This window comes from Podarcis erhardii (genome assembly GCF_964252035.2).
Source record: "Podarcis erhardii genome assembly, chromosome: 12".
NCBI classification, from domain to species: domain Eukaryota; kingdom Metazoa; phylum Chordata; class Lepidosauria; order Squamata; family Lacertidae; genus Podarcis; species Podarcis erhardii.
This window is the reverse complement of record NC_138513.1, coordinates 40,657,477-40,685,340: the sequence shown is the minus strand read 5'-3', so window position 1 is coordinate 40,685,340 and position 27,864 is coordinate 40,657,477. Positions and strand designations below refer to the sequence as shown.

Here is a 27,864-nt window from a genome sequence, read left to right as displayed (position 1 = left end):
CTTATAACTTGTTTCTAAAATAATGAATTCCCCCCTCTTTTCAACTTCCTTACTACTAGTTGGTAGCTAGTACTGTTCCTGCTTAGGGGGTGGAGTTTTTTACCTGGGCTCCTTTTCCATTATTATTTTTTGTGCGTGTGTTCTCTGCCCTCCCCCTTGTTTCTCCTCAGTAGAGAGAGAGAGAGATAGATAGATAGATAGATAGATAGATAGATAGATAGATAGATAGATAGATGATAGATAGATAGATAGATAGATAGATAGATAGATAGATAGATAGATAGATAGATCTTCCACCTCCTCTCTCCCTCTGCGCATGTTGGGCATTTTTTAAAGGGGTTTTTCCCCCTTAAAAATAAAGTGGTACAGAAATATAATAAAACGAAATGCACTCTGTCTACGATCGCAGCCACTTTTTAAAAGAGGGCGGAGCAGGGCTGTCACGTGAGCTGACCCTACCCGGAAGAGCGTGTTTGGGAGCCACGTGGTGGGCGTCCCCTTGCGCACGTGTGTTTGGCGCGTCGGAGTCGCCATGCCAGCCGGCTGGGGGGCTGCCTTCGCCGCCGGGGCCGGTCTGTTGGGGGCGCTGGCCGCCTGCTCCGCAAAGCTGGCCCTGGGGGCGGATTACCTGCGGGGAGCCTGCGCCGCGCTCGTCGGAGGCGAGGAGGCGGCCTCTGGTGCCTGCTCCTGGGTAAGACGCGGCCTCTGCTCCCTCCCGAGGGCAGGATCGGGCGCAGCAGCGCTACGTTTGGGCAGCTGGGGAGGGATTTGTGGCCCGTTTGTCCCGGAAGAGACAAAAAATAATAATGGATGGATGGAGTGACGCGCAAAAGCAGCTGGGAAGCCTCTCCAGGCGACCTTCCGAAAGCGCATCAGTTTTCATCCGTGCGTCTCATCCTACGCTGTGCTTTTAGTGTCTCTGGGTCTGATCCGTTTCCTGGCCACGGATCGCCCGCGTGTACACACACACACACACACACACGGTTTTACATAGGGGAAAGCAGAGTTTTAAAAGAAACACGGCAAGCGCCCCGATGGTCCCCGTTTGTGCAAAGTTTTGGAGACGTCTTTATAAACACGTTGCTTTGCGCGCGCCAGAATTGCCAGTCTTGTCTGGGGTTTGGGGTGTCTTAGGAATTAAATTTCCGGCCGGGAGGCAATTATCTAAGGCAGAGGGGAGTCATGGCTTTTCAGTGAAACAAGCATCACATTCAGAGACTGAGCTGTGCGTTGGGAAATCTCATGTGCGAATCTCCCTTTTGCCATGAGGTGGCCCTCGAGTTCTCCCTCTCCAACTGCAATATGGTGAATAATCGTAATATTGAGGTTCTTGGAGGATTGCAATTTGATCAGAGATGGGGAACCTTGCTGTAAAGTCAGCCCCGAATTTAGGGAGCTGTGGGCGGTTCCCCCGCATAGGGCACCTTTCTGACAGGGCACAGAATAATAATAATAATATCGAAAATAAGAAATATCTAGGGGGAGTGGCGAAGGTCTTTGCTCAGGGCACCATATTACCAAAGTCTGCCACTGGTCAAGTCAACTCCAGCTTTCAGAAATAAGAACCGTAGTGTCTTCTGCTTTGTTGTTGTTTAGTCGTTTAGTCGTGTCCGACTTTTCGTGATCCCATGGACCAGAGCACGCCAGGCACTCCTGTCTTCCACTGCCTCCCACAGTTTGGTCAAACTCATGCTGGTAGCTTCGAGAACACTGTCCATCCATCTTGTCCTCTGTCGTCCCCTTCTCCTTGCGCCCTCCATCTTTCCCAACATCAGGGTCTTTTCCAGGGAGTCTTCTCTTCTCATGAGGTGGCCAAAGTATTGGAGTCTCAGCTTCAGGATCTGTCCTTCCAGTGAGCACTCAGGGCTGATTTCCTTAAGGATCTTCTTGCAGTCCATGAGACTCTCAAGAGTCTCCTCCAGCACCATAATTCAAAAGCATCAATTCTTTGGCGATCAGCCTTCTTTATGGTCCAGCTCTCACTTCCATACATCACTACTGGGAAAACCATAGCTTTTACTATACGGACCTTCTGCTAAGTTGTCTGCTAAGGGCTTCCAAACACAGAGTGCAGAAGTGCTGCAGCTTGTGGGAAATGGTATCCCTTTTTTTGCAGATGTCATAAGAAACCTGAGGTTTGTGAGGCCCCCATTCTGTGGCTTCTCCCCAGCCAGCCAGCTTCCTGATGGTTGGTGCTGGAAGGAGCTACAGTTTGGGCTGAAATGCCCTGAGCTTTTCACGGGACTCCAGCTCCCACAGTGCAGCTTATCTGCAAAGGCAAATTTCAGGATCAAAGTAAAGTTGAGTGGATCTCCTGATCTTTTCTTTAAAAAATAAATACAGTCGTACCTCGGGTTAAGAACTTAATTCGTTCTGGAGGTCCGTTTTTAACCTGAAACTGTCCTTAACCTGAAGCACCACTTTAGCTAATGGGGCCTCCTGCTGCCGCCATGTCGCCAGAGCACGATTCCTGAAGCAAAGTTCTTAACCTGAGGTAATATTTCTGGGTTACCAGAGTCTGTAACCTGAAGCGTATGTAACCCAAGGTACCACTGTACATGAAATGCAGCCACCGTGGGCCACCAACTTCTTCATTCTTTCCTTCCAGCACAGAATTGCCCTCCTCTTCAGTATGTTTGCCCTGTAGTTGGAGGACAAGGAAGCATCACTCTGCCTTCAGCTTCTCAGAGGGTATAAATGCTGTTCTTAAAAAAAAATCATAACTAAAATTATGGGGCAAACAGTAAGTGTGGGGGAGGGCAAATCAGAAAATCAACACAGTGGTTCCTCGGGTTACAGATGCTTCTGGTTATGCGATTTTGGGTTGCGCACTGCAGCAAACCCGGAAGTACCGGAACGGGTTACTTCCAGGTTTCGGCGCAGAAGCACCAAATTATGACCCACGCAGGCGCAGATGCGGCGGGTTGCGAACATGCCTCCCGCACGGATCACGTTCGCAACCAGAGGTTCCACTGTACGTGGGAGAGGGTGAAATACCCCAGGACTACAAATTTGTAGCCTGCATTTCCTTAGGAATACGCCCACTGGGAGACCCAGCCACAGATCTCCTGTGTAACATGTAGTTTGTCCTTAGATCCTCCTGGAAGATGCTTTTTTCCTCCTCTCTTGGCACACAGTGGGAAATGGATTGCTTCCCCATTCATCTTTAAGGTGCAACACAAAAGCCTGCCTGGGTGGCCACCGGGTAACCGAAGGCACCCAAAGGTGTGGCAGAGGCCATTTAATCCCCACGGTGAAGCAACGCCTTTCTCTTCTCTGTTTATTCAAAGGACCATTTATTTGTGCCCATTCCGTGCTTGATTCTCCCACCCGCACCCATTTCTTTTCCTTCTGGTATTCTGTCAGGTCCACCTTATGTAAGCTGCCTGCTGTGTAGGGCAGACCTACAAAGGCAGGATTTGCATTAACAACAGAAACCACATGTCCCTGTACATATTCACAGAGATTTTCAGGGTCATTTGCCCGTGGAGTTTCATCCTTGACAGACACACTTGGGACCCAAAATGCAGTGGGAAATGCCTGAAGCAGGACTTGGGTCATGCTGCAAGTCCATAATAATCGTAAATCATAATAATTTATTGACTTTTAGAAGACATCTGAAGCAGCCCTGTTTAGGGAAGTTTTTAATGTTTGAAGTTCTGTTCTGTTTAATATTTGGTTGGGAGCCACCCAAAGTGGCTGGGGAAACCCAGCCAGATGGGTGGGCTATAAATAGGTAAAGGGACCCCTGACCATTAGGTCCAGTTGTGGCCGACTCTGGGGTCGCGGCGCTCATCTCGCTTTACTGGCTGAGGGAGCCGGCGTCCAGCTTCCAGGTCATGTGGCCAGCATGACTAAGCCGCTTCTGGCGAACCAGAGCAGCGCATGGAAACGCCGTTTACCTTGCTGCCAGAGCAGTACCTATTTATCTACTTGCACTTTGACGTGCTTTCGAACTGCTAGGTTGGCAGGAGCAGGGACCGAGCAACGGGAGCTCACCCCGTCGCGGGGATTCGAACTGCCAACCTTCTGATCAGCAAGTCCTAGGCTCTGTGGTTTAACCCACAGCGCCACCTGCGTCCCTTCCGGGCTATTATTTATTTATTTATTTATTTATTTATTTATTTATTTATTTTATTCATATCCCAGCCATCTGACTGGGTTTTCCCAGCCACTCTGGGTGTGGCTCGCAACATCATCATCATCATCATCATCATCATCATCATCATCATCATAAACGATAAAGCATCCAACGTTAAAAATTTCCCTAAACAGGGCCACCTTCGCATTACCATTCAAGAAGGGGAAATGATCTTTTAGACCATCCATGAAGGTGGATATACATTCGTATTCCCCTGTGTGTTTGCATTTATATTACGGTGGCCAGAGTAGGGATCCTGCACCTGTGGAAGTGGGAATTGCTTGACAAGGTACCGCTCTTCCTCACACCCATTAAAGGTACAGAGCCCTGTCCTCCTTTGCCTCAGGCCAGCCTAAGATGCTATGTAGTCAGGAACTGGCAGGATGCTGACAGTGAGCACACCGGGGAGAGGGGGGCAGTGGTCTGTGGAGGACTGTACCGGCCGGGAGACAAGAGTCAGAGGCAGGAGAAGCTTCAGAGCTGGAGGGAGAGGCAGGCTGGGCAAACGGAAGTGTTTCCCCACCCTCTCCTGCACCACTTTTTCCTAGAACCAGAAGGGGGCTGAAAAGGGATGAGCAGAGGACGTTGCCACACAGGCGCAGTCTCTGGCTGCCTGCATGCAGCCCAACAGGGGAAGGTACATAAACTGGTGGAGGGAGAGTGGTCCCCTGTTGCTGCAGCTGGTCCACAGAGTGCAGATCTGGGAACAGCTGCCTAGTTGCTAGATTGGTGTGTGTAGGAATCCAGAGCTGTAGAAGCGACTGTGTTATCTTGGTCAATAAAGAGTTGACAAAGAGTTGCATTGCCTGGAAAGTGCTCTTGACATGTGTCCAGTGCTTCCTCGGGCTTGCGTGAATGTGTAAGCTGCTTTGCCTCTACGTTTGTGGTTCTGTTTAAATCAGTTTGCTCTGTGTACCTACGGCATGCGTATATGGATATCTCTGTCCCCCGCAACAGGGCAATAAGCATGCAAATCTCACCTGAAGTTGCAAAAGCTGTTTGCTAATAGGAAAGATTATTTGCCAAGCGCAATCGGACTTCGCTCAGAGTAAATACTTCAGAACTTGCCAATCAGAGTTTGTTTGAAGAAGGGTTCCTTGGAATGCTAAATTTAGTTGAGAAATGCTTAGTCAGGTTTTTCTGATTTGGCTAAGCTGTTTCCTGAACTGTGGAAGAAAGATCCTGCTCAAGAATGCTTGAATTGGGTGATGTCTCCTCACATTTAAAACTCTTGACAGGCTCACCCATAATCTTTTAGTATTCCGCTCTGAGTTTATATCAGCAGCTTCTGAACCAGAGTGAATCTAGATCAGAACTTGGCTTTAGCTCACTAAATATGGGGCACATAGGTAATTATATATAATACACCAACAAAGATCTAAACTGGGACCAGAGTGGTCTTGTTTATACTGACCCATTTTGCTTTCTTTACACTTATGCGTAAAAAGCAGCTGATTCTCCCCCCTGCCCGAGCAAGCCTGTTTCTGTAGCTGTTGCAGAAGAAGTGAAGCCATTTCCTCCACAGGACAGAAGCCGATGGAGCTAGCAAGGCAGAGCACTTTGTCCCTGCTCGGCCAGCTCAGTCACTTATCTGGAGGGAATTCCTGGTCGCCAGTGGTGACCAAATGAGCGGTTAAAAACAAGGCTCCGTCAGATGCATCATAACCATCTGAATAAAGTTGACCAGTGTCTGATTCTACTTCTGAAATTTATGCCATCACACACAGCTATGAGTTTGTTCTTCCAGAAGGATAGACTGTAGAAGTTGACTGTAGCTGTGGCTCCTAGAGACCATAAGGATATGCCGCCTTTTCCTCCAAACTCCAGCCATCGCATCTGTGATCCTAAATTGTATGGAGGAAGACATGTTGTTGTTGTTGTTGTTTAGTCATTTAGTCATGTCTGACTCTTTGTGACTCCATGGACCAGAGCACGCCAGGCACTCCTGTCTTCCACTGCCTCCCGTAGTTTGGTCAAACTCATGCTGGTAGCTTCGAGAACACTGTCCAACCATCTCGTCCTCTGTCATCCCCTTCTCCTTGTGCCCTCCATCCTTCCCAACATCAGGGTCTTTCCCAGGGAGTCTTCTCTTCTCATGAGGTGGCCAAAGTATTGGAGCCTCAGCTTCAGGATCTGTCCTTCCAGTGAGCACTCAGGGCTGATTTCCTTCAGAATGGATAGTAGTATGAAGAATGGAGTAGTATGAAGACATACTACTACTATTTTCTTGGCCTCTTCTGCAGTTCTCCATTCATTCATTCATTCATTCATTTCTCTCGTTCTTTGTATAAAGACTTGAGGGATGAGATTATCACCCCTTTTTTATTGTCCATCTCGGGTCACCCAACCACTGCCACAGTGTCCTTTCTCCTGGCAGATCAAGAGGAGCAGGTGACAGCAAAGGTTGCAAGGTTTTTAGCTGGGGCAATCAGAATAAGGTCCACTATTTGACTATTGATTCAAAACCCTAAAATGTATTTTATATAATTGACTTTTTATTTCTATTCTTTGTATATTGTATTTTTGTTTTATTGCTATAGCCGATGGCTGATGCAAATAAAGATTCATTCATTCTTCCCCTGAAGAACTTCATACAAAATGAAGAATTGACTTGTGCCACAAACTAGATTTAATGCACACTCATATCAGGGTGCGCTGTAAAGTGATACCTATAGTCTTTTATATACTAAACTTTTATGCTCTTCCACATCCGTTTAATGCTCCTAACCCTTCTTTTAGCTTCTTTTAGATTCTTATAGTGTTTTTTTTATACCTTCTGTTTTAATCACTTTTAGCTTTCCAAAGTGATTGTACCCCACCCTACTCATGCTGGTCTATGACCGTAATAAATATTTGATTGGTTGAAAACGAAGAATGGAAATTGCTCGGTCGCCATTGGCACAGCAGATCCAGAACATGTTTTCTGCCTCCGCAGATCCTCCCTATTTTAACAATGCAATTCTCTCAGATCTCCATCTCATGAAATGGGTGGGAAATGCAGCGTGGTTAAAATGTCCCTCCCCAATTGTTCCACAGTTGCCCATGATGCTTCGCATTGGATGCGGTGGCCTCGTGCTTGCATGCAACACAGTCATGTGGACTTTCTTTGCCAAAGCCTTAAGATACTCCTCCTCCTCGGCTACAGCAACTTTGACCTCAACAGCGTCTAACTTCATCTCTTCCGTAAGTACAAGTGACGCCTTAGGGGCAGCCAGCATGATCGGTCAAATCATGTCCTGTGAAATAAAAAAATTAAGGTTATATATGGGATGCTGTGGGTTAAACCACAGAGCCTAGGACTTGCTGATCAGAAGGTCGGCAGTTTGAATCACTGCGACGGGGTGAGCTCCCGTTGCTTGGTCCCTGCTCCTGCCAACCTAGCAGAAAGAAAGAAAAAGGGGTGGGAGCGAAAAAACTCGCAAGACGTTTTCGTCTTGTAAAGCAAGCCCATAGGGAAATTTGTCTTGCGAAGCGCCTTGAAAAACGGAAAACCCTTTCGTCTAGCGGGTTTTTCGTCTTGCGAGGCATTCGTCTTGCGGGACACCACTATATATGTTCATAAATGTGCCAGCCAGGGACGTACGTGGATATTTGGACCACATGTCTGGTGCAGAACAGGAAGACTGCCCTGAAACCATTTTGACTCCCAAACTGACCAAATGTTTTCTCTGCAAGGAGGGAGAGGGTGAGGGAACCTTCCATTGTCTCAGGAATTGGGTAATCGCCATCTCAAGAATGGCCAGACTACCAGGAAAGGCAATCAGATAAGGCATTGTCAGATAACCTGACAGACAGGAAAAACAACAACATTCAAATTTCTGTTGTAGACCACCTTTTCTGTGATGTAGGTATGATGTTTGTGGGGGGGTAGTCTTGGGTTACACCCCTTCTGTGATGTATGTATGAAGTATGGAGGGGTGGTCTTGAGCTCCAGGGAAGGCAAATGTCTATATAAGGGCAGGCACACCCTTGTTCTACGTCGTCCTCCTCTCCTGCATGTGAGGGGAGCACCCAGTTCAATAAAGATCAGGCTTACAAACTGCTTTGCTTCTCAATATTCTCTGGTTGGCCTCTGTTATTTTCTCCAACCAATGGAGAACCTACAAAGAACTATAAGGGCTCTTTTGTCCCTCATAAGGGAATAAGGGCAGATTTTTTCTGTTACACCTGACTGCATTAATAATAGTAATAATAATTGGTTTTTATTAAAGATTTTCTTGAATTATAAAAGTACATTTGAATGATACTTTTGGAAGACCAATTTTTTAGTTGAGAAATTGGCAGGAAATTCCTATACACCTTTTCTGTTCTTGGGTACTGTACTCCCATCTCTACTTTTGTAACATAAATCAGGCTAGAAGAAAGAGCCGCACAAAGAAATTTAGGAATTGAACCCCAATGCTGCTAATAATATAATACGTTAAACCAGCACAATATAGTGAGGCGTTGCTGCTGGAGGAGGAAATGATATTTTTAGTGGTGTTCCTTACTTTTAAAAAATGCCTCTGAGCACTTACATGAATCCAGGTTGGCAACTTCGCTCAGTGCCACCTTTCAGAGTTGCTTTTAACCGAACCTCTGATAATTCAGTCCTAATTTAATAGTGTCTTCTTGTAAAGTCCTTGGTTCAAGAACTCGCTTAGTGAAACCCCTTTAATAGGTGCTTGTGAGGTGTGTGAGATGAGCAAGGCACTCTAGCAGAGGGATTCTTTAAGAATAAACTATTTGTTCCTAAGAAGGAAAACGAAACGTCCAAATGTAAATGCAACGTAAAATTTTGGGATTAAAGCGCCTATTTTTCTCCGATTTCAACGTACAGTGATACCTTGGTTCTCAAACACCTTGCTTCCAAACAACTTGGAACCCAGACACTGCAAACCTGAAGTAAGTGTTCCAGTTTGCGAACATTTTTCAGAAGCCAAACGTGTTACGCTTCCGATTTGAGTGCCACGCTTCTGTTATGAGTGTTACGCTGAGGTCTGTCTGTTTTTGGCATTTATTTTGCTTTTTTTCTGGTTCTTTTTGTGACTGTGTGGAAGCTACTGATTGATTGATTGATTGATTGAGTGAGTGACCTGCAGTACATTGTTTATTGCTTTCGTTTTATGGATCAATGGTCTCGTAGTAAAATTCATGTTAAATGGCTGTTTTAAGGGTTATTTTTTAAAGTCTGGAACGGATTGATCCATTTTGCATTACTTTCTACGGGAAAGCTTGCCTTGGTTTTGGAACGCTTTGCTTTTGGAACGGACTTCTGGAACGGATTAAGTTTGAGAACCAAGGTACCACTGTATTCAGCTGCCCAGACCCCAGGGATGGGGAACATCCAGCCAATGGACCAAGTTTGTTGTTATTATTACTATGTCTATCTGCTTCTCTTCCTTCCGAAGGAGTCCAGGGTGGCAGTTGTTTGAGTGGAAATCTCCTTCTTGTCTTGTCTTTTCAGGCTTTTCTTGGCAAGTTGCTCTTTGGGGAGACTCATGCCCTGTTGTGGTGGATAGGAATATCCTTAACCCTTCTCGGACTTTTGCTGCTCCACACGGCACCACCCTTAGCAGAAGAAAAGAAGGAAAAGAAGAGATGAAAACTCACCTGTGGGTTAAAACAACCATCACCCGGGCCTCCCGGCTTGCTTTACCTAGCCTGTTACCTCTCACTTTTCTTCATTGGGATGGATTTTGAGCCAATGTCGTCATCGTACTGCAAAGACTACGGCATGGGTAGGCAAACTAAGGCCCAGGGGCCGGATGCGGCCCAATCGCCTTCTAAATCTGGCCTGTGGACGGTCCGGGAATCAGCATGATTTTACAGGGGTAGAATGTGTCCTTTATTTAAAATGCATCTCTGGGTTATTTGTGGGGCATAGGAATTCGTTCATTTTTTCCCCAAAAAATATAGTCTGGCCCCCCACAAGGTCTGAGGGACAGTGGACCGGCCCCCTGCTGAAAAAGTTTGCTGACCCCTGGACTATGGGGACAAGGTGACAGTGCAATGTAGCATGAAGGAGGAGGGCCTTTGAGGAGAGACATTGGCGTCTCCCTGGCCAATGAGGTAACACTTCAGGGCATTTGGTAAATGACAGTTAACCACCGAGCTAGACGTCAAATGTGGCCCAGAGCTACCAAGACTTATTGAAGCAAATGTTCTTTCACAGTTCCTAAAGGGGATGCCATTGGTCTCTTTGGCAAGGCTGTCAAATCAATGCATGTGTCTGGACCAACATGCGTATCGAGCACTCACATGCATTCATACATGCACTACCACAGGCTTAGGCTCTTTGGCTAGCAGTGCCATTTTTCTAGAAAAAGAGGTGCCAGAGCTCACCTCCTTTGTTCTCTTAGAATGTTCTCTGCCACCTGAGAGGTGCCAGAACTGAGTTCCGGCTGAAGAAAAGCCCTGACTGCTAGTGTGATAGGAATTTTATGGTCTTAGATATATGGTAATGTTCATAACCGCACATACATAGATCAGCACAGGAAGACCAACCTGGAACCATTTTGATTCCTAAACTGACCAAATGTTTTCTCTGCAAGGACCAAATCTTTCTCTGCATGGTCAAAGTGGAAAAGCCTCCCCATTGTCTTTTCCTTCACAAATCCTCTCTTAAGGGTGTTTGAATAAGTACCGTATTTTTTGCACCATAACACTCACTTTTTTCCTCCTAGAAAGTAAGGGGAAATGTCTGTGCGTGTTACGGAGCGAATGCCGGCGGGTGGCGGGGGGGGGGGGGAATCTGCTGCAGTCGTGAGCAGAGGATCCATGGTTCCCCTTCCTTCCCTCCTCCGTGGTTACAAAGCATGGATCCACATGGATCCTCAGGATTTTTGCATTCGGCTACTCCAAACTCACTGTCAGATCACATGTCTGTGGCCACAGCATGAACCACAAAAATCATATATCCACTATTTTGTTTAGAATATTTTTTTTCTTGTTTTCCTCCTCTAAAAACTACGTGCGTGTTATGGTCTGGTGCGTGTTATAGAGCGAAAAATACGGTATTTATCACTACAAAAGAATGGCCAGGCTCCTCAGGCAATCCAATCAAGTAACCTGCCAGACAGGAGATAAACAAGGACAAGAGAAAAACAACATTTAAATTTCTGTTTAGACCACCTTTTTCTGTGATGTATGTTTCTGGGGGGTGGTCTTGATCTACAGGATGGGAATTTCAGAAGTCTTTATAAGCCCTTGCACAGCATTTTTGTGGGTCCTCCTCCTTTCCTGCGAGTGAGGGGAGCACCCTGTTGCAACAGATCAATAAAGATCAAGCTTACTAGCTGCTTTGCTTCTCAATATTCTCTGGTTGGCCTCTGTTATTTTCTCCTACCAATAGGGAACCTATGTAAGGACTCTATATGGGCTCTTGGATACCCCATAAGGGAAAAGGGCATATTTTTATTTACAACACTAGCATTATAACATGTGTTTGTTACAAATGTGTGTTTACCTGTAATCTTATGCCCACGAGAAGTTCTCACACAGAAGAAATAAAGCAGGCATTGTGATAGGAATTTTATGGTCTTAGATATATGGTAATGTTCATAACCACACATACATAGATCAGCACAGGAAGGCCAACCTGGAACCATTTTGATTCCTAAACTGAGCAAATGTTTTCTCTGCAAGGTCAAACTGGAAAAGTCTCCCCATTGTCTCTTTCCTCACAAATCCTGTCTTAAGGACACATTTAAGATATGAATAGGGTGTGAGCCTGTGACCTGGCCCAGGAAATAAGTATTTTACCACTACAAAAGAATGGCCAGGCTCCCCAGGCAATCCAATCAAGTAACTTGCCAGACAGGAGATAAACTGTGACAGGAGAAAAACAACATTTAAATTTCTGTGATGTAGGTGGGATGTATCTGAGGGGTGGTCTTAGGTTACACCCCTTCTGTGATGTATGCATAATGTTTCTGGGAGTGGTCTTGATCTAGAGAATGGGAATTTCAAAAGTCTTTATAAGCCCTTGCACAGCATTTTTGTGGGTCCTCCTCCTCTCCTGCATGTGAGGGGAGCACCCTGTTGCAACAGATCAATAAAGATCCAGCTTACTAGCTGCTTTGCTTCTCAATATTCTCTGGTTGGCCTCTGTTATTTTCTCCTACCAATAGGGAACCTATGTAAGGACTCTATATGGGCTCTTGGATACTCCATAAGGGAAAAGGGCATATTTTTATTTACAACACTAGCATTATAACATGTGTTTGTTACAAATGTGTGTTTACCTGTAATCTTATGCCCACGAGAAGTTCTCACACAGAAGAAATAAAGCAGGCATGTCCAAAGTCCATTTTAGGGGCCTAATCCGGCCCACCGTTCAGTTCAATCTGGCCCCTGTGGCAGTTTATTTCCTGGGGTAAACCCTAAAAAAAGCTGAACAACTTCAACCCAAAAAAAGGTCAATTTTGGTCAGCCCTCAGGCAGTTCACTTCATCAAATCTGGCCCTCTTTGAAAAAAGTTTGGGCACCTCTGAAATAAAGAAAAACTGGTTTATTACATGAAATGAAAGTGACAGAATATACGAACGCTGCTTCAGACAGCAAAATTACAATTTGAGTGAACAACAAATCCTGTACACCTTGATCTAAAGAGCAAGGGGATCCCTCACTATTCCCAGAAACCGACAGAAAGTGAGTGTGACGATTTTGCCACAGAAGCCACACTAGCGAGAAGGGAAGGGCTATTTTCAGCCAAAACTTGTCAGAACTCAATTCCGGCCCAAGTGAATAAGGGAGGTGTTCATGGTGAATTCCAGCACCTCTTTTTCTAGAAAAATAGCACTGAGGGAGGGTATATATTACATGCAGCCGCTGGGAGAGATCATCAGGAGGTTGGGCTGGGTGTTCATCAGTATGCGGATGATACCCAGCTCTACCTCTCTTTTAAATCAGAACCAGTGAAGGCGGTGAAGGTCCTGTGTGAGTGTCTGGAGGCGGTTGGGGGATGGATGGCGGCTAACAGATTGAGGTTGAATCCTGACAAGACAGAAGTACTGTTTTTGGGGGACAGGAGGCGGGCAGGTGTGGAGGATTCCCTGGTCCTGAATGGCGTAACTGTGCCCCTGAAGGACCAGGTGCGCAGCCTGGGAGTCATTTTGGACTCACAGCTGTCCATGGAGGCACAGGTCAAATCTGTGTCCAGGGCAGCTGTTTACCAGCTCCATCTGGTACGTAGGCTGAGACCCTATCTGCCTGTGGACTGTCTCGCCAGAGTGGTGCATGCTCTGGTTATCTCCCGCTTGGACTACTGCAATGCGCTCTACGTGGGGCTACCTTTGAAGGTGACTCGGAAACTACAACTAATCCAGAACGCGGCAGCTAGACTGGTGACTGGGGGTGGCCGCCGAGACCACATAACACCGGTCTTGAAAAACCTACATTGGCTCCCAGTACGTTTCCGAGCACAATTCAAAGTGTTGGTGCTGACCTTTAAAGCCCTAAACGGCCTCGGTCCAGTATACCTGAAGGAGCGTCTCCGCCCCCATCATTCTGCCCGGACGCTGAGGTCCAGTGCCGAGGGCCTTCTGGCGGTTCCCTCATTGCGAGAAGCAAAGCTACAGGGAACCAGGCAGAGGGCCTTCTCGGTAGTGGCACCCGCCCTGTGGAGCGCCCTTCCAGCAGATGTCAAAGCGATAAACAACTACCTGACATTCAGAAGACATCTTAAGGCAGCCCTGTTTAGGAAAGTTTTTAACGTGTGATATTTTACTGTATTTTTGGTTTGGGGGTATAAATAATAAATTATTATTATTATTATTATTATTATTATTATTATTATTATTATTATATGGTCTGTAGTGAAGCACACAATCTGGCTGGTCCTTGTGAAAAATGGTCAGTGTTGGAGCTTTGAGAGCTAACCAGCCATTGAAAATCCAGGGTTGAAATACTGTTCTGAATCAGTGCATTCTAATGGCGAAGGAAGTGGGGCTTTTAGATGAGCAGTTCTTATAATTTCAATATTTCTATCGTTCTGTTGTCTCCTCCTAGAGTTTCCTGCCTGTTTCCCATTTTGTTTATTCTGCTTAATTAAAAGTTGAATGAATATAATCCTAGTGAGCTAAATGACTAAACTGGTTATCCTTGTTTGTTTACTGTCTTAAACTTATCTTGCTATTTATCTAGGTGGGAACCATTCTTTTACAGGAGGTGTTGATTAAATTTGGCCAGTAACTAGATTGCATGTGCTGATCTTGACACAAAGGTGTTAGGAGCTCAATATGTCTCATTGATGCCTTCCAGGACAGGTTTGAGATAAGACTGGAACCAGGGTCAAGAAAAGTTCATAATGAAGATCTTTACTCATATTAAGTTATGCCAGCCTTTACTCATGTCATGATCTACTGTAATAAACAATAGAAAAAGTTCAGATGGACACACACTTATTCACACTAATTCTACATTTGCTTGCCTCTCCCACTTCACAGATTGTGTGTGTATTTTACACCTAGTCTTTCTTTTATACAGTGGTGCCCCGCAAGACGAACGCCTCGGAAGACGAAAAACTTGCTAGACGAATGAGTTTTTCGTTTTCTTAGCCGCTTCGCAAGACGCATCTCCCTATGGGCTTGCTTTGCAAAACGAAGCTTGCCCCGCAAGCTCCGGGGATAGCGGGGAAGCGCAGCGCGTCTTCCCCGCTGTCCCCGGACCTCTTTTGAAGCAAGGGGCGGCGGGGAGAAGATTGCTTCTCCCCGTTGCCAGCCCCGCAATCTCCGGGGACAGAGGGGAAGGCGCGCGCCTTCCCCTCTGTCCCTGGACCTGGTAAAAGCAAGGGGCGGCGGGGAGAAGATTGCGTCCCCTCTGTCCCCCGAGATTGCGGGGCAGGCAACGGGGAGAAGCAATCTTCTCCCCGCCGCCCCTTGCTTTAAACAGGTCCGGGGACAGAGGGGAAGGCGCGCACCTTCCCCTCTGTCCCCGGACGGTCTCCATAGGAACGCATTGATTGATTTTCAATGCATTCCTATGGGAAACCGTGCTTCGCAAGACGAAAAACTCGCAAGAAGAAAAAACTTGCGGAACGAATTAATTTCGTCTTGCGAGGCACCACTGTATGTTCCAGTCTAACTGTACATAATAGACTTTAAATGACAGAGCCAAACTTGAAAACACAGGGATTGATGCTTCTGGAAACATTGCTTAGTATAATCCTGTAGCAATTGTTAGCCCACCTTTTTTGTCTTCTCAGCCCCAAACCTTCACTTGTTCAAATGTAATCAGACCCTGATAAGGCTGAATTTGAACCCAAATTCAGCCAGAGTCACTGAGCTAACCACCAACCGTAATGCCCATTTGCCCATCTGTGAAATGGAAAGAGTATGTGACAACCTTGGGGTTTGTGGTAGACCAGGTGTGGGAAACATGGTCTTCATTTCATGCAAATGGTGAAGAACAAACACAACAAGGAAGTGTGGTTTAGGCCGGAATCTTAAGGAATCTAAAAGGAAAGCACAGGTATCGCAAAGCAAAAAGATCTCAAAGCACAGGGAACTCAAAAGCACCTAATTTTCTGTGACACCACTGTTTGCCTGTTCATAAGACTTTCTTGTTTCTGTTCTGTTCTTCCATAGAACACACTACATCAGGGTCTGTCGCACCTTTGTCAGAAAAAAATAATAATTACCCAGCGCACCCCTGCAAATCTCTCTTCTTTAAGCGAACAAAGATGCAGTGACAAATTGGCATTCTTTTTATGTATCTATATTTCTACCTACATCCTACAACACAGGAAAGAAAGATGCTGTCGACGGACTTGACCACAGATCGGTTATAACTTGCATTTTGTGTGTTGGTTTGGAAAATAAAGTAATCACTGCGACTTCAACTCTGCGTTACATTGGTAAGCGTCATTACACAACAGGTGAAATGCTGTGAATTTTCAAAAAATTCTTCTTTATGCTTCCATACACACCCCTTATTTTTACTTAACACCCCCCAATTGTACCCAAGGCTACTACCACCCCCCAGGATCATTCCAGAGTCCCCCAGGGGGCGGTATCGCCCACTTTGGGAAACACTGGTTTACAGAAAAGGAAAAAACAAAAATAATTGTGGCTCACTCGAGGAAGGAGTGGCTAATCTGATCTATGATGTATTTTAAGTCCCATCACTGTAGATCACCAACAGGTTGGTATCAAAAGTACCAATTCACCAGGGTCTGGTAGCACAAGAGGCCAATAACTGACTATGCTGCTTAGCCCCTCAGGTTGACCAAATTGTAGCTTAAAAAGGGTAAAGGACCCCAGTTAAAAGGCGACTATGGGGTTGAGGCGCTCATTTCGCTTTCAGGCCGAGGGAGCTGGCGTTTGTCCACAGACAGCTCTCCGGGTCATGTGACCAGTATGACTAAATTGCTTCTGGCACAACGGAACACCGTGATGGAAACCAGAGCTCACGGAAATGCTGTTTACCTTCCCACCACAGTGGTACCTATTTATCTACTTGCACTGGTGTGCTTTCGAACTTCTAGGTCGGAAGCAGCTGGGACAGAGCAGCAGGAGCTCACTCCGTCGCAGGGATTCGAACTGCCAACCTTCTGATCGGCAAGCCCAAGAGGCTCAGTGGTTTAAACCACAGCACCACCCACACCACATCAGTCTTTCCTGCTAACTAGCTTGACAGCCTGGCACCCTGCCTTGTTCTCAATTGAGCTATGGCCTGTTTGCTACTTGTCTGCTTCCTCTCTTCTTTCTCTGCTTGCAAATGGATCAAAAAGTACCGTATTTTTCCCTCTATAACACGCAGATTTTTTCTTCTAAAAAGGAAGGGGAAATGTCTGTGCGTGTTATTCAGCGAATGTGTGGTCCCTGGAGCCAAAGGGGGCGAGTGGAGGCAAAAAAAAGCAGGCAAAAATCAAACCGCGCGTCTCCTAGAAGGGAAACTTGAAAAGAAGAAGCGCTGCTTTCCGGCATTCTGCCTCAGGGTCTTACTGCCCACCCTCCTCCGTTATCTTGCTGTGTTTGCTCAAACGGAACAAAGAGCAGGGAAAGCCCCTCCCCTCCAGGCAAGCAGAGGGGAAAGCTGAAAACATGCAGGAGGGAGAGAGAGAGAGAGAGAGAGCGCGAGCTGGCTGGCTTGGGTGAGTAGGTGAGGGAAAACTTTTGCCTTCCTTTCCTCCCTCCCCGTTATACCCCTCTCCTGCATTCTTAGCCAGCTGCTTCTCTGCACACCCCTCTCCTGCTCCTTGTCCCTTCTGTGTTTTTCCTTCCCTCCCCACTTAAAATGTGGTTAAAAAGCATGGATCCACATGGATCCTCAGGATCTTTGCATTCGGCCACCCCAAATTCACCATCAGATCACATAGCATGTCCATGGCTACAGCCTGCCCCCCCCCCCAAATCACGCACCCACTGTTGCCTGGGGCTGCAATGGTGCAAAAACGTGGTTAAAAAGCATGGATCTACATGGATCCTCAGGATCTTTGCATTGGGTCAGCCCAAATTCACCATCAGATCACATAGCATGTCCATGGCTACAGCCTGCCCCCCCCCAAATCACGCACCCACTGTTGCCTGGGGCTGCAATGGTGCAAAAACGTGGTTACAAAACATGGATCCACATGGATCCTCAGGATCTTTGCATTGGGTCAGCCCAAATTCACCATCAGATCACGTGTCTGTGGCCACAGCATGAAGCACAAAAATGATATATCCACTGTTTCATTCAGAATGTTTTTTCCCTTGTTTTCCTCCTCTAAAAACGATGTGCATGTTATGGTCAGGTGCGTGTTATAGAGCGAAAAATACGGTAAATTCCGCTGAAACCGGTGGAGCTTCCTTTCAAATAAATGTGTTTGAGCTGCGAATGTAAGAATATAAGAAAGGTTAAGTAACACAGTTGCTTCAGTGATTTTGGAGAAGAGTCTCTGTTGCTCTATCACTCCAATCGAGCCATTTGCAGCTTGGCAGCCCCTCTGTTATTTGACATTTTAAATACGTTTGGGCAATCTCAGCAAATTGGAACATTGTTTTTCAACCAAGCTCCTTTCTTCGCCAGTCCCACAGCTAGAAGCCTTAACAGTAAGAGCTCCCGGGCTTGTTGCGGTTGGCAAGACTCCTCCATCTCTGACAAAAGCTTAAAGGTGACCTACAAAAAGCAAAGTAGGGAGTTGGACTTGTGTCATTTGTCACCTTCCTTAGGTGACAAAGAGCACCTCCTTTTTCAGTTCCTGATTCTCTCACAAAGCTAGTCAGGCTTTTGCTTGTCTTGGAAGAATATAGATGATGAAAGAATTGTTGGCAAGATTTTGACAGCATGGAGAGAGAGATAGATGAAGAGACACATATTTTTATTTGGCCTGCTAACTCTCTGTGGGAAGAAAAACACAATGTATTGTTTGAAAATACAACTCTGCTTCTGGCTTTTTGTTTTCTAAAACATCATGGGGGAGTAATTAATGTATTAGTTTGAAGAAATTTCCATTACAAGAGAGAGCAGAATACACTGACAAACATCACATTGTACCCATTACAAGTGTAACCATCAAATATTCTCTCTTCAGAGTCACTAGAGATCAAATTTGTTAAAAGTGTAACAGGTTGTGCATGAAAAATCACACAGGAGACAGCTTAACAGGGCACCGTCGTTTTAGAGTCAGTATATATCGGACATTAGAACCATTTCTTCCTGAAATATTTCCATAGATATTTTGGCCATTATAAGCAATTCTCATACGTTGCCAAACCACTGATACTTATATTGTTAAAAGCCTTGGGCATCTATTTGATGGGAAAGTGAAACAGAGATTTGCTGAGATAAAATAAATGAATAAAATTTGCTGTTTAAGAACGCCAGCATTTTAATGGAAAAGGAGAAGATACTATAAGGCTGCATTTAGCTTGTAAACTGCCCGAAAATCCATTTTGATAAAGGATAGTATTGACAATTTATTTGAATCAGTGTTGGTGATCTGTTCAGGGTTTTGTGGCTCGCTGATATTTTCACCGTCCACCATGATAACTGTTTTATGTGTTGCTGGTTTATAAATTGTCTTATAAATTAAAAAATTAAATTATTTCTCTGAATGCATCCTTAGCCTGCCAGCCCTTGGGAGGCGAAAGGCAGGAGTAGAATAATAGAATGGTAGAATTGGAAAGGACCATGAAGTTCAATAGCTCAACTCTCTGCAATGCAAGAATCTTTTGCCCGATGTGGGTCTCGAACCCACAGCCCTGAGGTTTAAGAGTCTTGTGCTCTACCAGTTGAGATATGCTCCCCGTACAAGGCCTCTCTTGGCATATGTACTTTGCGGGCTGTCCTGGGGGCTATTGTGCCAAGTCTATAATACAATACGATAATCTTTATTGTCATTGTCCCATACAGAACAACAGAATTGAAAAAATCTACATCAGACATTCAAAAACCAACAAGCCTAATATCCCATCTATCCCAGCCTGGTTAACCCCCTAAAAACTCTGATACCTCATAATTAAATACAATATACTCCCATAGAGACTACCTTACATTGCGTTTAAAACCAAAATCGCATTTGGATAGAAACTGTTTCTCAGGCGGCTAGTCCTAGTCTTTATAACCCTGTACCTTCTTCCAGAAGGCAGAAGCTGAAAGAGATCATTTCTGGGGTGCACACTATCCTGCGCTATCTCTGCAGCTTTCTTATGGCACCTGGAAGCATAGATTTGATCCAAGGTGGGAAGAGTGCACCCAATTATTTTCTCCGCAGCCTTTACAACCCTGGACAGCATTGTTTTTTCCCTGGCCGTGCAACTCCCAAACCACACACAGAGACCATAAGTTAATACATTCTCGACAGTGCAATGGTAAAATGCCACCAACAGGTCCTTTGAGAGCTTGTTTTTCCGGAGGATTCTCAGAAAATATAACCTCTGCTGTGCTCTCTTCATCAGGTCTTTACTGTTTACTCCCCAGGTTAGGTCTATGGAGAACCGGTCTCTTGAAAAACGGCATTTGTGTTGACAAAAGCTTTAATCCTTTGGCTGCCACAAACACCTAGCATTGCCTTTTGACTTGCACTCATGCAGTCGATGGAGACACTGGCATCTTTTTCTCCGCTGAGACCCAAAATCACCCCTCTCTTTTTTCCTGGCAGTGTATTCTTGCGTGAAAGATAAACCAGAAAGTCCAGTTGATGATGCATTCTTCCAGGCATGGCAGACCATAGTCTCTGCTGGTTCCCAAATGTGGGTTCCCTCCATGTGAAGCCATAACTTACAGGACTTGCAAAAATAAACCTTTGTACAATAGTGGCATCCTCACCATTGCTACCCAGCGATATTCCCATTGTTTTAGGATGACCTGAAATTCACAGCCTGTTGTGATGGCCAGGGACTCAGGCTCGGACTTGGAACCAGAGGACTCTCAGTCTGCACCGGATCCTTTGCCTCAGGCGTCATCTGAACCAAGTCTGGGGCCTGATCCTGAAGAGTTCCCATCTGCACAGGTTCCCCTGCAACAAACACCAGCTGGGCCGAGTCAGGGGCCTGAGCCTGCCCTGGCTCCAGATGCGGGGATTACCTCGTTGCCTTCAGCTGGGCCATCATCTACAGCTGCTCCACTACCAGTTGGGTCAGGGGAGGCTGAGGAGGCCCCTGGGTCTGGTAACCCACCGACATCTCCTGAGCTGCAGAGACTGAGGTCTGAAAGAAGGAGAGACCTGAGTACTCGCAGGAGGAGTGCTCGCCTTCGGGCAAAACAGGGAAGTGAGTCGCCGGGGGATCAGGACCAGCCGTTACCCTGACAAAGATAAAAGGCTGTCAGACCCCATCCCAGGTTGCGGGAGCAACATTGCTGTATGCCAGATCCTGCCTCAGATCCTGTACCTGTCCTTGCTTGGTATCCTGCATTGTGTCCTGCCTTCGCCCTGTCGGACTGTCTCCCAGTGGGACCTTTGGATTCTGGATCAGTCCTGGACCGCGTTTCATGGGTTACCCCCGGGCCCAGCACACCCGTTGTACTTGGAAAGAGAATTACATGAAAATGATGTACCCGGTGGTATTTGACTCCTCCGAAGCTGGCAAAAATGTATAGGACAAGTACAAATACCTGCTGGAAATTTAAAGAAAAAGAAGATACTTTTTATCATACGTGGTGGACCTGTAAGGTGGTAAAAGCTTTCTGGGAGATGATATATAATGAATTGAAAAAAATGTTTAAAACAACTCTTGTTAAAAAAACAGAAGCTTTTTTTATTAGGAATTACAGGTACTGACATCCCAAAGGAGCAGAAAATATTTTTTTATGTATGGAACAACAGCCGCCCGGATGTTACTAGCCCAGAGATGGAAATAAGATGAAGTCCCTACCAGAGAAGAATGGCAAACCAAGCTGATGGACTAGGCCAAAATGGCAAAGCTGACTGGAAAACGCAGGAACCAAGAGGACAAAAACTTTACAAAAGAATGGGGAAAATGTAGAAGCTATTTAAGAGACCACTGTAAGCAGATGGAAACATTGGCAGGGTTTTGATTTCATTCGTTGTGTAACAATTACCATGGAAAATATGGATTGACATAATAGGTGGAGTTTGGAAGAAGATGCCATTTTAAATGTTTAAAATGGGGGTCCGGGGGGGGGGAGTCCTGAGATTCAAAAGAATCTCTATATGGATATTTATTTGATTTTATTTAATATAATTTTGTATTGGAAAATAAAAAAATGTTTTTTAAGTTTGGTTCAGGTTTTAAAAAAAGAAACCAGAATTTTAAAACAGGCATTGGGGAGGAGGGCTGTGCTACACCCTAGAGACTAAGGATGGATAAATCTTACATTTTTGCTTTCTGTCTTTTTTCTATTTTGCCTATCTTCAGTTTAGCACTCGCCATTTACTATACCTCTTCATGCACATTTATTCCAATATACCCCTTTTTATTCCCAGTTTTACCTAATATGCATGTGTGCAAACAGTCTGCCATTTTAGAAAGTAATTTTGCATGTCATCTTCACTGACGTCTGGGGGGCGGGGTTTACCTGGGCTTTTGGCCCTTACTTTGAAGGTCTCTCTGAGTGGAGCAGGTTCCATAAGAATCTGCTTTTTATTTGTATAGATGTTTTCTTGTGATTGGTTTTGGGGTTAATATTGTGCTGCAAGTCACTTTGGGTCACTTTTGTGAGGAAAATGACGTCATAATAATAGTAATAGAAAAGGTAGCAGCATCTCACATTCACATCCAGAGGAGGGCAACCAAAATGGTCAAAGGCCTGGAAGCGATGCCTTATGAAGAACGGCTAAGGGAGCTGGGCATGTTTAGCCTGGAGAAGAGGAGGTTAAGGGGTGATATGACAGCCATGTTCAAATATATAAAAGGATGTCACATAGAGGAGGGAGAAAGGTTGTTTTCTGCTGCTCCAGAGAAGCGGACACGGAGCAATGGTTCCAAACTACAAGAAAAAAGATTCCACCTAAACATTAGGAAGAACTTCCTGACAGTAAGAGCTGTTCGACAGTGGAATTTGCTGCCAAGGAGTGTGGTGGAGTCTCCTTCTTTGGAGGTCTTTAAGCAGAGGCTTGACAACCATATGTCAGGAGTGCTCTGATGGCGTTTCCTGCTTGGCAGGGGGTTGGACTCGATGGCCCTTGTGGTCTCTTCCAACTCTATGATTCTATGATTCTATGATTTTGGAAGTGCCAATTAGGCAGGTTTGTATTAAAATGTGAACTGAACAAATCTCTCGCCCATCCCTACTAGAGACTAGATCTTTTTGAATGATGGAAGTGTTCAACAGCCATAGTCCATTTTTTTTTTAAAAAAAAAATCAACTATGAAGCGTAGTACGTTGCCCTCGCAAAAGGCTTGAGCATTCAGGAGATAGTTCAGAGTTCTAGCCTGGATTCTACACATAAAATAATGCCTATTGGATGTACCAGATATTGCAAAAGTGAGGCGCTATATAATACTTACAGCTTTTCCCACTGGCAGAGTGGAAGGAATACTGAGCATGTATTCCTTAGCATAATATATCTAAAACAAATAAATCTTTAAATGCATATATTCCAGGAATGCCAAAGGCAACTCAGCTAAGCCTCGAGATGAATCTTGAAATCACGTTTGCACAAGGAAATAAAATGCATAGCCTCATAAATTTCCCCAGCTGGTGATGATAAAAGGAGGTGATCAACGCTCCTCTTTTTATATTCAGCCTGCAATTTTCATACCACTTTTTTGCAGAAGTTGACTTCCGATAAAACTCATTTACTCTGAAATAAGTTCTACTTAGTCTGAGGTAGCTCATTGCCAAATGAGCACATAGAAAATGGCAGCTTTCCAACGACAGTACCCTAAGCCCGGGGGGCGGGGTTGGAAATTGCAGTGTGGCCTCTATTCCTTGAGCAGAAATAGGTTTTCCTGGGTGAATTTCCTCCACTAAGGCTTAGGAAAAAATATTAGGATTCCCAGTTTCCTTATACTGTCTGTCCCATAATGCAGCAATTGTGAGAGGGAGCACATCACTCACATTCCCAGTTCTCACAATACAAACCTGTGGTGAAAGGAGGGTGGGAATTTTAAATTTTCTCCCAGAAAAAGGGAGACACAACTTACAGGTGAAACTCAGAAAATTAGAATATCATGGAAAAGTTCATTTATTTCAATAATTCAACTTAAAAGGTGAAACTAATATATGAGATAGACTCATGACATGCAAAGTGAGATATGTCAATATGTTTATTTGTTATAATTGTGATGATTATGGCGTACAGCTGTTGAAAACCCCAAATTAACAATCTCAGAAAATTGGAATATTAAATGAAATCAGCAAAACAAGGACTGCAAATAGAGCAATATTGGACCTCTGAGAAGTAGAAGCATGCATATGTACTCAGTACTTGGTTTGGGACTCTTTTGCATCAATTACTGCCTCAGTGTGGCATGGCATGGATGCTATCAGCCTGTGGCACTGCTGAGGTGTTATGGAAGACCAGGATGCTTCAATAGCAGCCTTCGGCTCTTCTGCATTGCTCGATCTCATGTCTCTCATCTTTCTCTTGGCAATGCCCCATAGATTCTCTATGGGGTTCACATCAGGCGAGTTTGCTGGCCAATCAAGCACAGTAATCCCATGGGCATTGAACCAGGTTTTGGTACTTTTGGCAGTGTGGGCAGGTGCCAAAGTCCTGCTGGAAAATGAAGTCAGCATCCCCATAAAGCTCATCAGCGGAAGGAAGCATGAAGTCCTCTAAAATCTCCTGGTAAATGGCTGTGTTGACCCTGGACTTAATGAAGCACAGTGGACCAACACCAGCTGATGACATGGCTCCCCAAATCAACACAGACTGGAAACTTCACACTGGACTTCCAGCATCTGGCATTGTGTGCCTCCCCATTCTTCCTCCAGACTCTGGGTCTTTGGTTTCCAAATGAGATGCAAAAGCTGCTCTCATCAGAAAAGAGATTTGGGGAGCCGAGTCATCAGCTGGTCTTTTCTTTTTTTTACTAATTATCGCTTTTAACTTTGTGTGATGGTTGGGGAAGCCGTGTTAGAACCAGCTATCTATACCAACTTGCATCACAGAAAATGTGCTATCTATATGCTATGTCTATATACCTTAAAATAAACCTATATACCAGCAGTGGGAACATAATTGTTTCTGAAGAGCTGGCCTTGGAAAACCTAGCCTTGAGGCTTGACAAACCAGCCACTTTGTGCAGTCATATACCAAAGGTGGAGAGGTGTTAGGTCAATAATTTTTCTTCTTCTCTTGGACAATTATGGGTTTTAGATATGTTTACTCCCAATCAATATTTGCTGTACTCAGCAGTCCACAACTTATGACTGCTGAAACATTATTATTTGCTTTAGGTGTTGACTGGTTCAGAAAAAGGTGGTGTCTGTTTCTGTAATCTCTGCAGTGTAAAGAAACAGGTAACTAACTTTATATAATAAAAACTATCTCGGTTGAATTGGGCAATAAAACACTTTTTCAGCAATAGCCCTTTGAAAGTCAGGACAGAAATTAGCACCAATCAACTTAATGGTTATTTTTCTTCTTCTTTACCCTTTTAAAGATCATGAATGGCAAATGCTATGAACGAAGGCTTCCATTTACCAAACACTTCCTTTAAAATAGAGAGCATTAACATAGAGCGCATTGCAGTAGTCCAAGCGGGAGATAACCAGTGCATGCACCACTCCGGCAAGAAGGGTCTCAGCCGGTGTTATATGGTCTTGGCGGCCACTCCCAGTCTAACAGCCATATTCTGGATTAGTTGTAGTTGCCAGGTCACCTTCAAAGATACGTAGTCCCATGTAGAGTGCATGGCAGTAGTCCAAGCAGGTGATAACTAGAGCATGCACCACTCTGGCGAGACAGTCTGTGGGCAGGTAGGGTCTCAGCCAGTGTATCAGATGGAGCTGATAAACAGCTGCCCTGGACACAGAATTGACCTGCGCCTCCATGGACAGCTGTGAGTCCAGAATGACTCCCAGGCTACGCACCTGGTCCTTTAGGGGCAAGGTTACCCCATTCAGGACCAGGGAGTCCTCCACACCAGCCCGCTTCCTGTCCCCCAGAAACAGTACTTCTGTCTTGTCAGGATTCAACCTCAATCTGTTAGCCGCCATCCATCCCCCAACCGCCTCCAGACACTCACACATTTGTATTTGTGTGTCCTTAAAATATCAGCTGCTGTATGGCCCAAGCAGGAAGCATAATTTCAGTGTTTATGCAAAGGCAATAAACCCTTTCTCTGTGTTGCTATTCTGCTGAAAATGGTTTCAGACGATGAACTTGTAAAAGGGTAAAAGAATATTGGGAAATAATTTATAATGAATTGGAAAAAAGAATGTTTTAAAGTACTTTCCCCAAAAAAACAAAGTCCTTTTTGTTGGGGATAATTCAGATAATTCAGATGAAAACACCCAGGTGTCAAAAAAGGCTATTTATGTATGCAACTACTGTGGACCTTGTTCGTTAGTCCAAAAATGGAAAATGAGTGAGGTCCCAACTTAAGAAGAATGACAACTGATTGAACACACGCAGCTGGCAGACTTATAGAATAAGAGAACAAGAAGAATATATGTTTAAAGAAGATTAGAAAATGTTTAATGTATATATGGGTGAAGATTGTGCACATTTGAAAACGTTGGCAGCATTAAGAAAAATTCAACAGTGTAAATAAGTTTTGATGGATGTAAAAATGGAATACTGAATGGCTTAGTTCAGGCACAGGCAAACTCCTGCTCTCTAGATGTTTTGGGACTATAATTCCCATCATCCCTAGCTAACAGGACCAGTGGTCAGGGATGATGGGAATTGTAGTCCCAAACATCTGGAGGGCCAGAGTTTGCCTATGCTTGGCTTAGTTTATGTAAAATATGCATAGATCTACAGTGGTGCCTCGCAAGACGAAATTAATTCGTTCCGTGAGTTTTTTTGTCTTGCGATTTTTTCGTTTTGCGAAGCACGGACTTTGGAAAAGCTTCAAAAATCACCAAAGTCTTCAAAAACCTCAAAAAAGGCTACCACACCGCGTGCTATGAGTTGCTCCTCGAAGTGAATGCACGGTTTTAAGAAAAAGGAAACAAACTTGCAAGACAAAGGAAACAAACTTGCAAGACGTTTTCGTCTTGCGAAGCAAGCCCATAGGGAAATCCGTCTTGCGAAGCAACTCAAAAAACGAAAAACCCTTTCGTTTTGCGAGTTTTTCGGCTTCCGAGGCATTCGTCTTGCGAGGTACCACTGTATGGCATGCAAATTGAACCATGGAAGGAGAAGAAGGGAAGTCATTGCTATTTTAAGGTTGTTCAAATGAATATTCTAAAATGTAAAATAGAAAAAAAAAATTATACAAAAAAGAAAGAAAGAAAATGGTTTCAGATGAGCTGCTTAAAGTTGGTCAATCTGGCTGGCAAGGCTTCAGCCAGGCACATCCTCCTGTTGTAAGGGGAATGACAAATGTTGTGCTTCCATGGAGACTAATGGTTACATCTGTTTGATTTTTTTTCTCAGGGGCAAGTGGGGGCCGCATACCAGTGGTGGGTGAGCCCCAAAGACCAAAGCACACAAATGACACAATAACTTGGCCAGGCCAGAAGAGTTTGCAGCGTTTCCTCACTGAGCTAAGAAAGGGGCTGCCTGTTTTCAGCACTCAGCAGAGAAACGAGCTGCTTCTTCTTCTTTGGCGATCACTCAACATAGCCGAGTAAGATTGTCTTCCATAAACACGGTTTTCACAGTGAGTCCGTAAGTGACTGTGAAGGCCAGTTCTGGATCCACACGTCCTTCCACAGTAGGGACATAGGTTTCTGGGCGGGAGTTGATCACAGTGAGTGTTTGCCAAGCGTGCCTTCCTCTTAGCATGTTTCTCCCTTTCGTCCTGAGTTTGAGTGTCTTCAAATTCCACGACACCTCTGATAAAGGCTGCTCTCCAACTGGAGCGCTCAAAGAGTGAGACACGACTAAACCACCACAACAACAGGGTTCGAAATTCACCAAGTACATTTTGAATCTTGCTTTCAGCCACTTGCAACCAAGTGAAGATCGCCAGGCGCTGGGATTGTGCCCGACGTCTCCACCATCTGGAGGCGCGTGCCTGGACATCCTTGGATCTTGACTGCTTCCACACATTAGCAACGCATCCTTTTGAATTCTATCTGTGATACTTTATCTACACAATCAGAATGAATTTCAGGAACCCAAAAGTCATATTGAAAAATACAACTTCCAAGCCATCTGGCCCAAACATGGCAACTAGGCATTCCATTTTGGCAACTGTAACCCTGGTTTAAGGAGCCATTTGGCGCCTAGATGA

The 27,864-nt window shown here is 45.0% G+C and overlaps 1 protein-coding gene across 3 annotated transcripts; it reads left to right on the top strand.

Moving 5' to 3' along the window:
- The first annotated feature begins 494 nt into the window (after nucleotides 1–494).
- Nucleotides 495–27,219, top strand: TMEM42 (transmembrane protein 42). Of its 3 annotated transcripts, none has more exons than XR_014149900.1 (4): nucleotides 495–691; nucleotides 7,178–7,324; nucleotides 9,588–9,861; nucleotides 27,063–27,219. XR_014149900.1 is itself a non-coding variant. In XM_081834001.1 (3 exons), exons 1-3 carry the CDS (start codon nucleotides 533–535, stop codon nucleotides 9,723–9,725), a joined length of 444 nt encoding a protein of 147 aa, XP_081690127.1. In that variant the 5' UTR covers nucleotides 495–532; the 3' UTR covers nucleotides 9,726–10,503. The 3 variants fall into 3 exon arrangements, 1 of the variants encoding a protein (XP_081690127.1); XR_014149901.1 differs by lacking the exon at nucleotides 27,063–27,219 and adding an exon at nucleotides 15,709–15,860; XM_081834001.1 differs by lacking the exon at nucleotides 27,063–27,219 and having other exon boundaries at nucleotides 9,588–10,503.
- Nucleotides 27,220–27,864: the final 645 nt, after the last annotated feature.

Bases quoted from the DNA above. Each gene is read 5' to 3' on its own strand.
- TMEM42 (XM_081834001.1), top strand. From the start codon at position 533: ATGCCAGCCGGCTGGGGGGCTGCCTTCGCCGCCGGGGCCGGTCTGTTG. The intron at 692-7,177 runs GTAAGACGCGGC...ATTGTTCCACAG, and splicing joins CCTCTGGTGCCTGCTCCTGG to TTGCCCATGATGCTTCGCAT. The intron at 7,325-9,587 runs GTAAGTACAAGT...TTGTCTTTTCAG, and splicing joins CGTCTAACTTCATCTCTTCC to GCTTTTCTTGGCAAGTTGCT.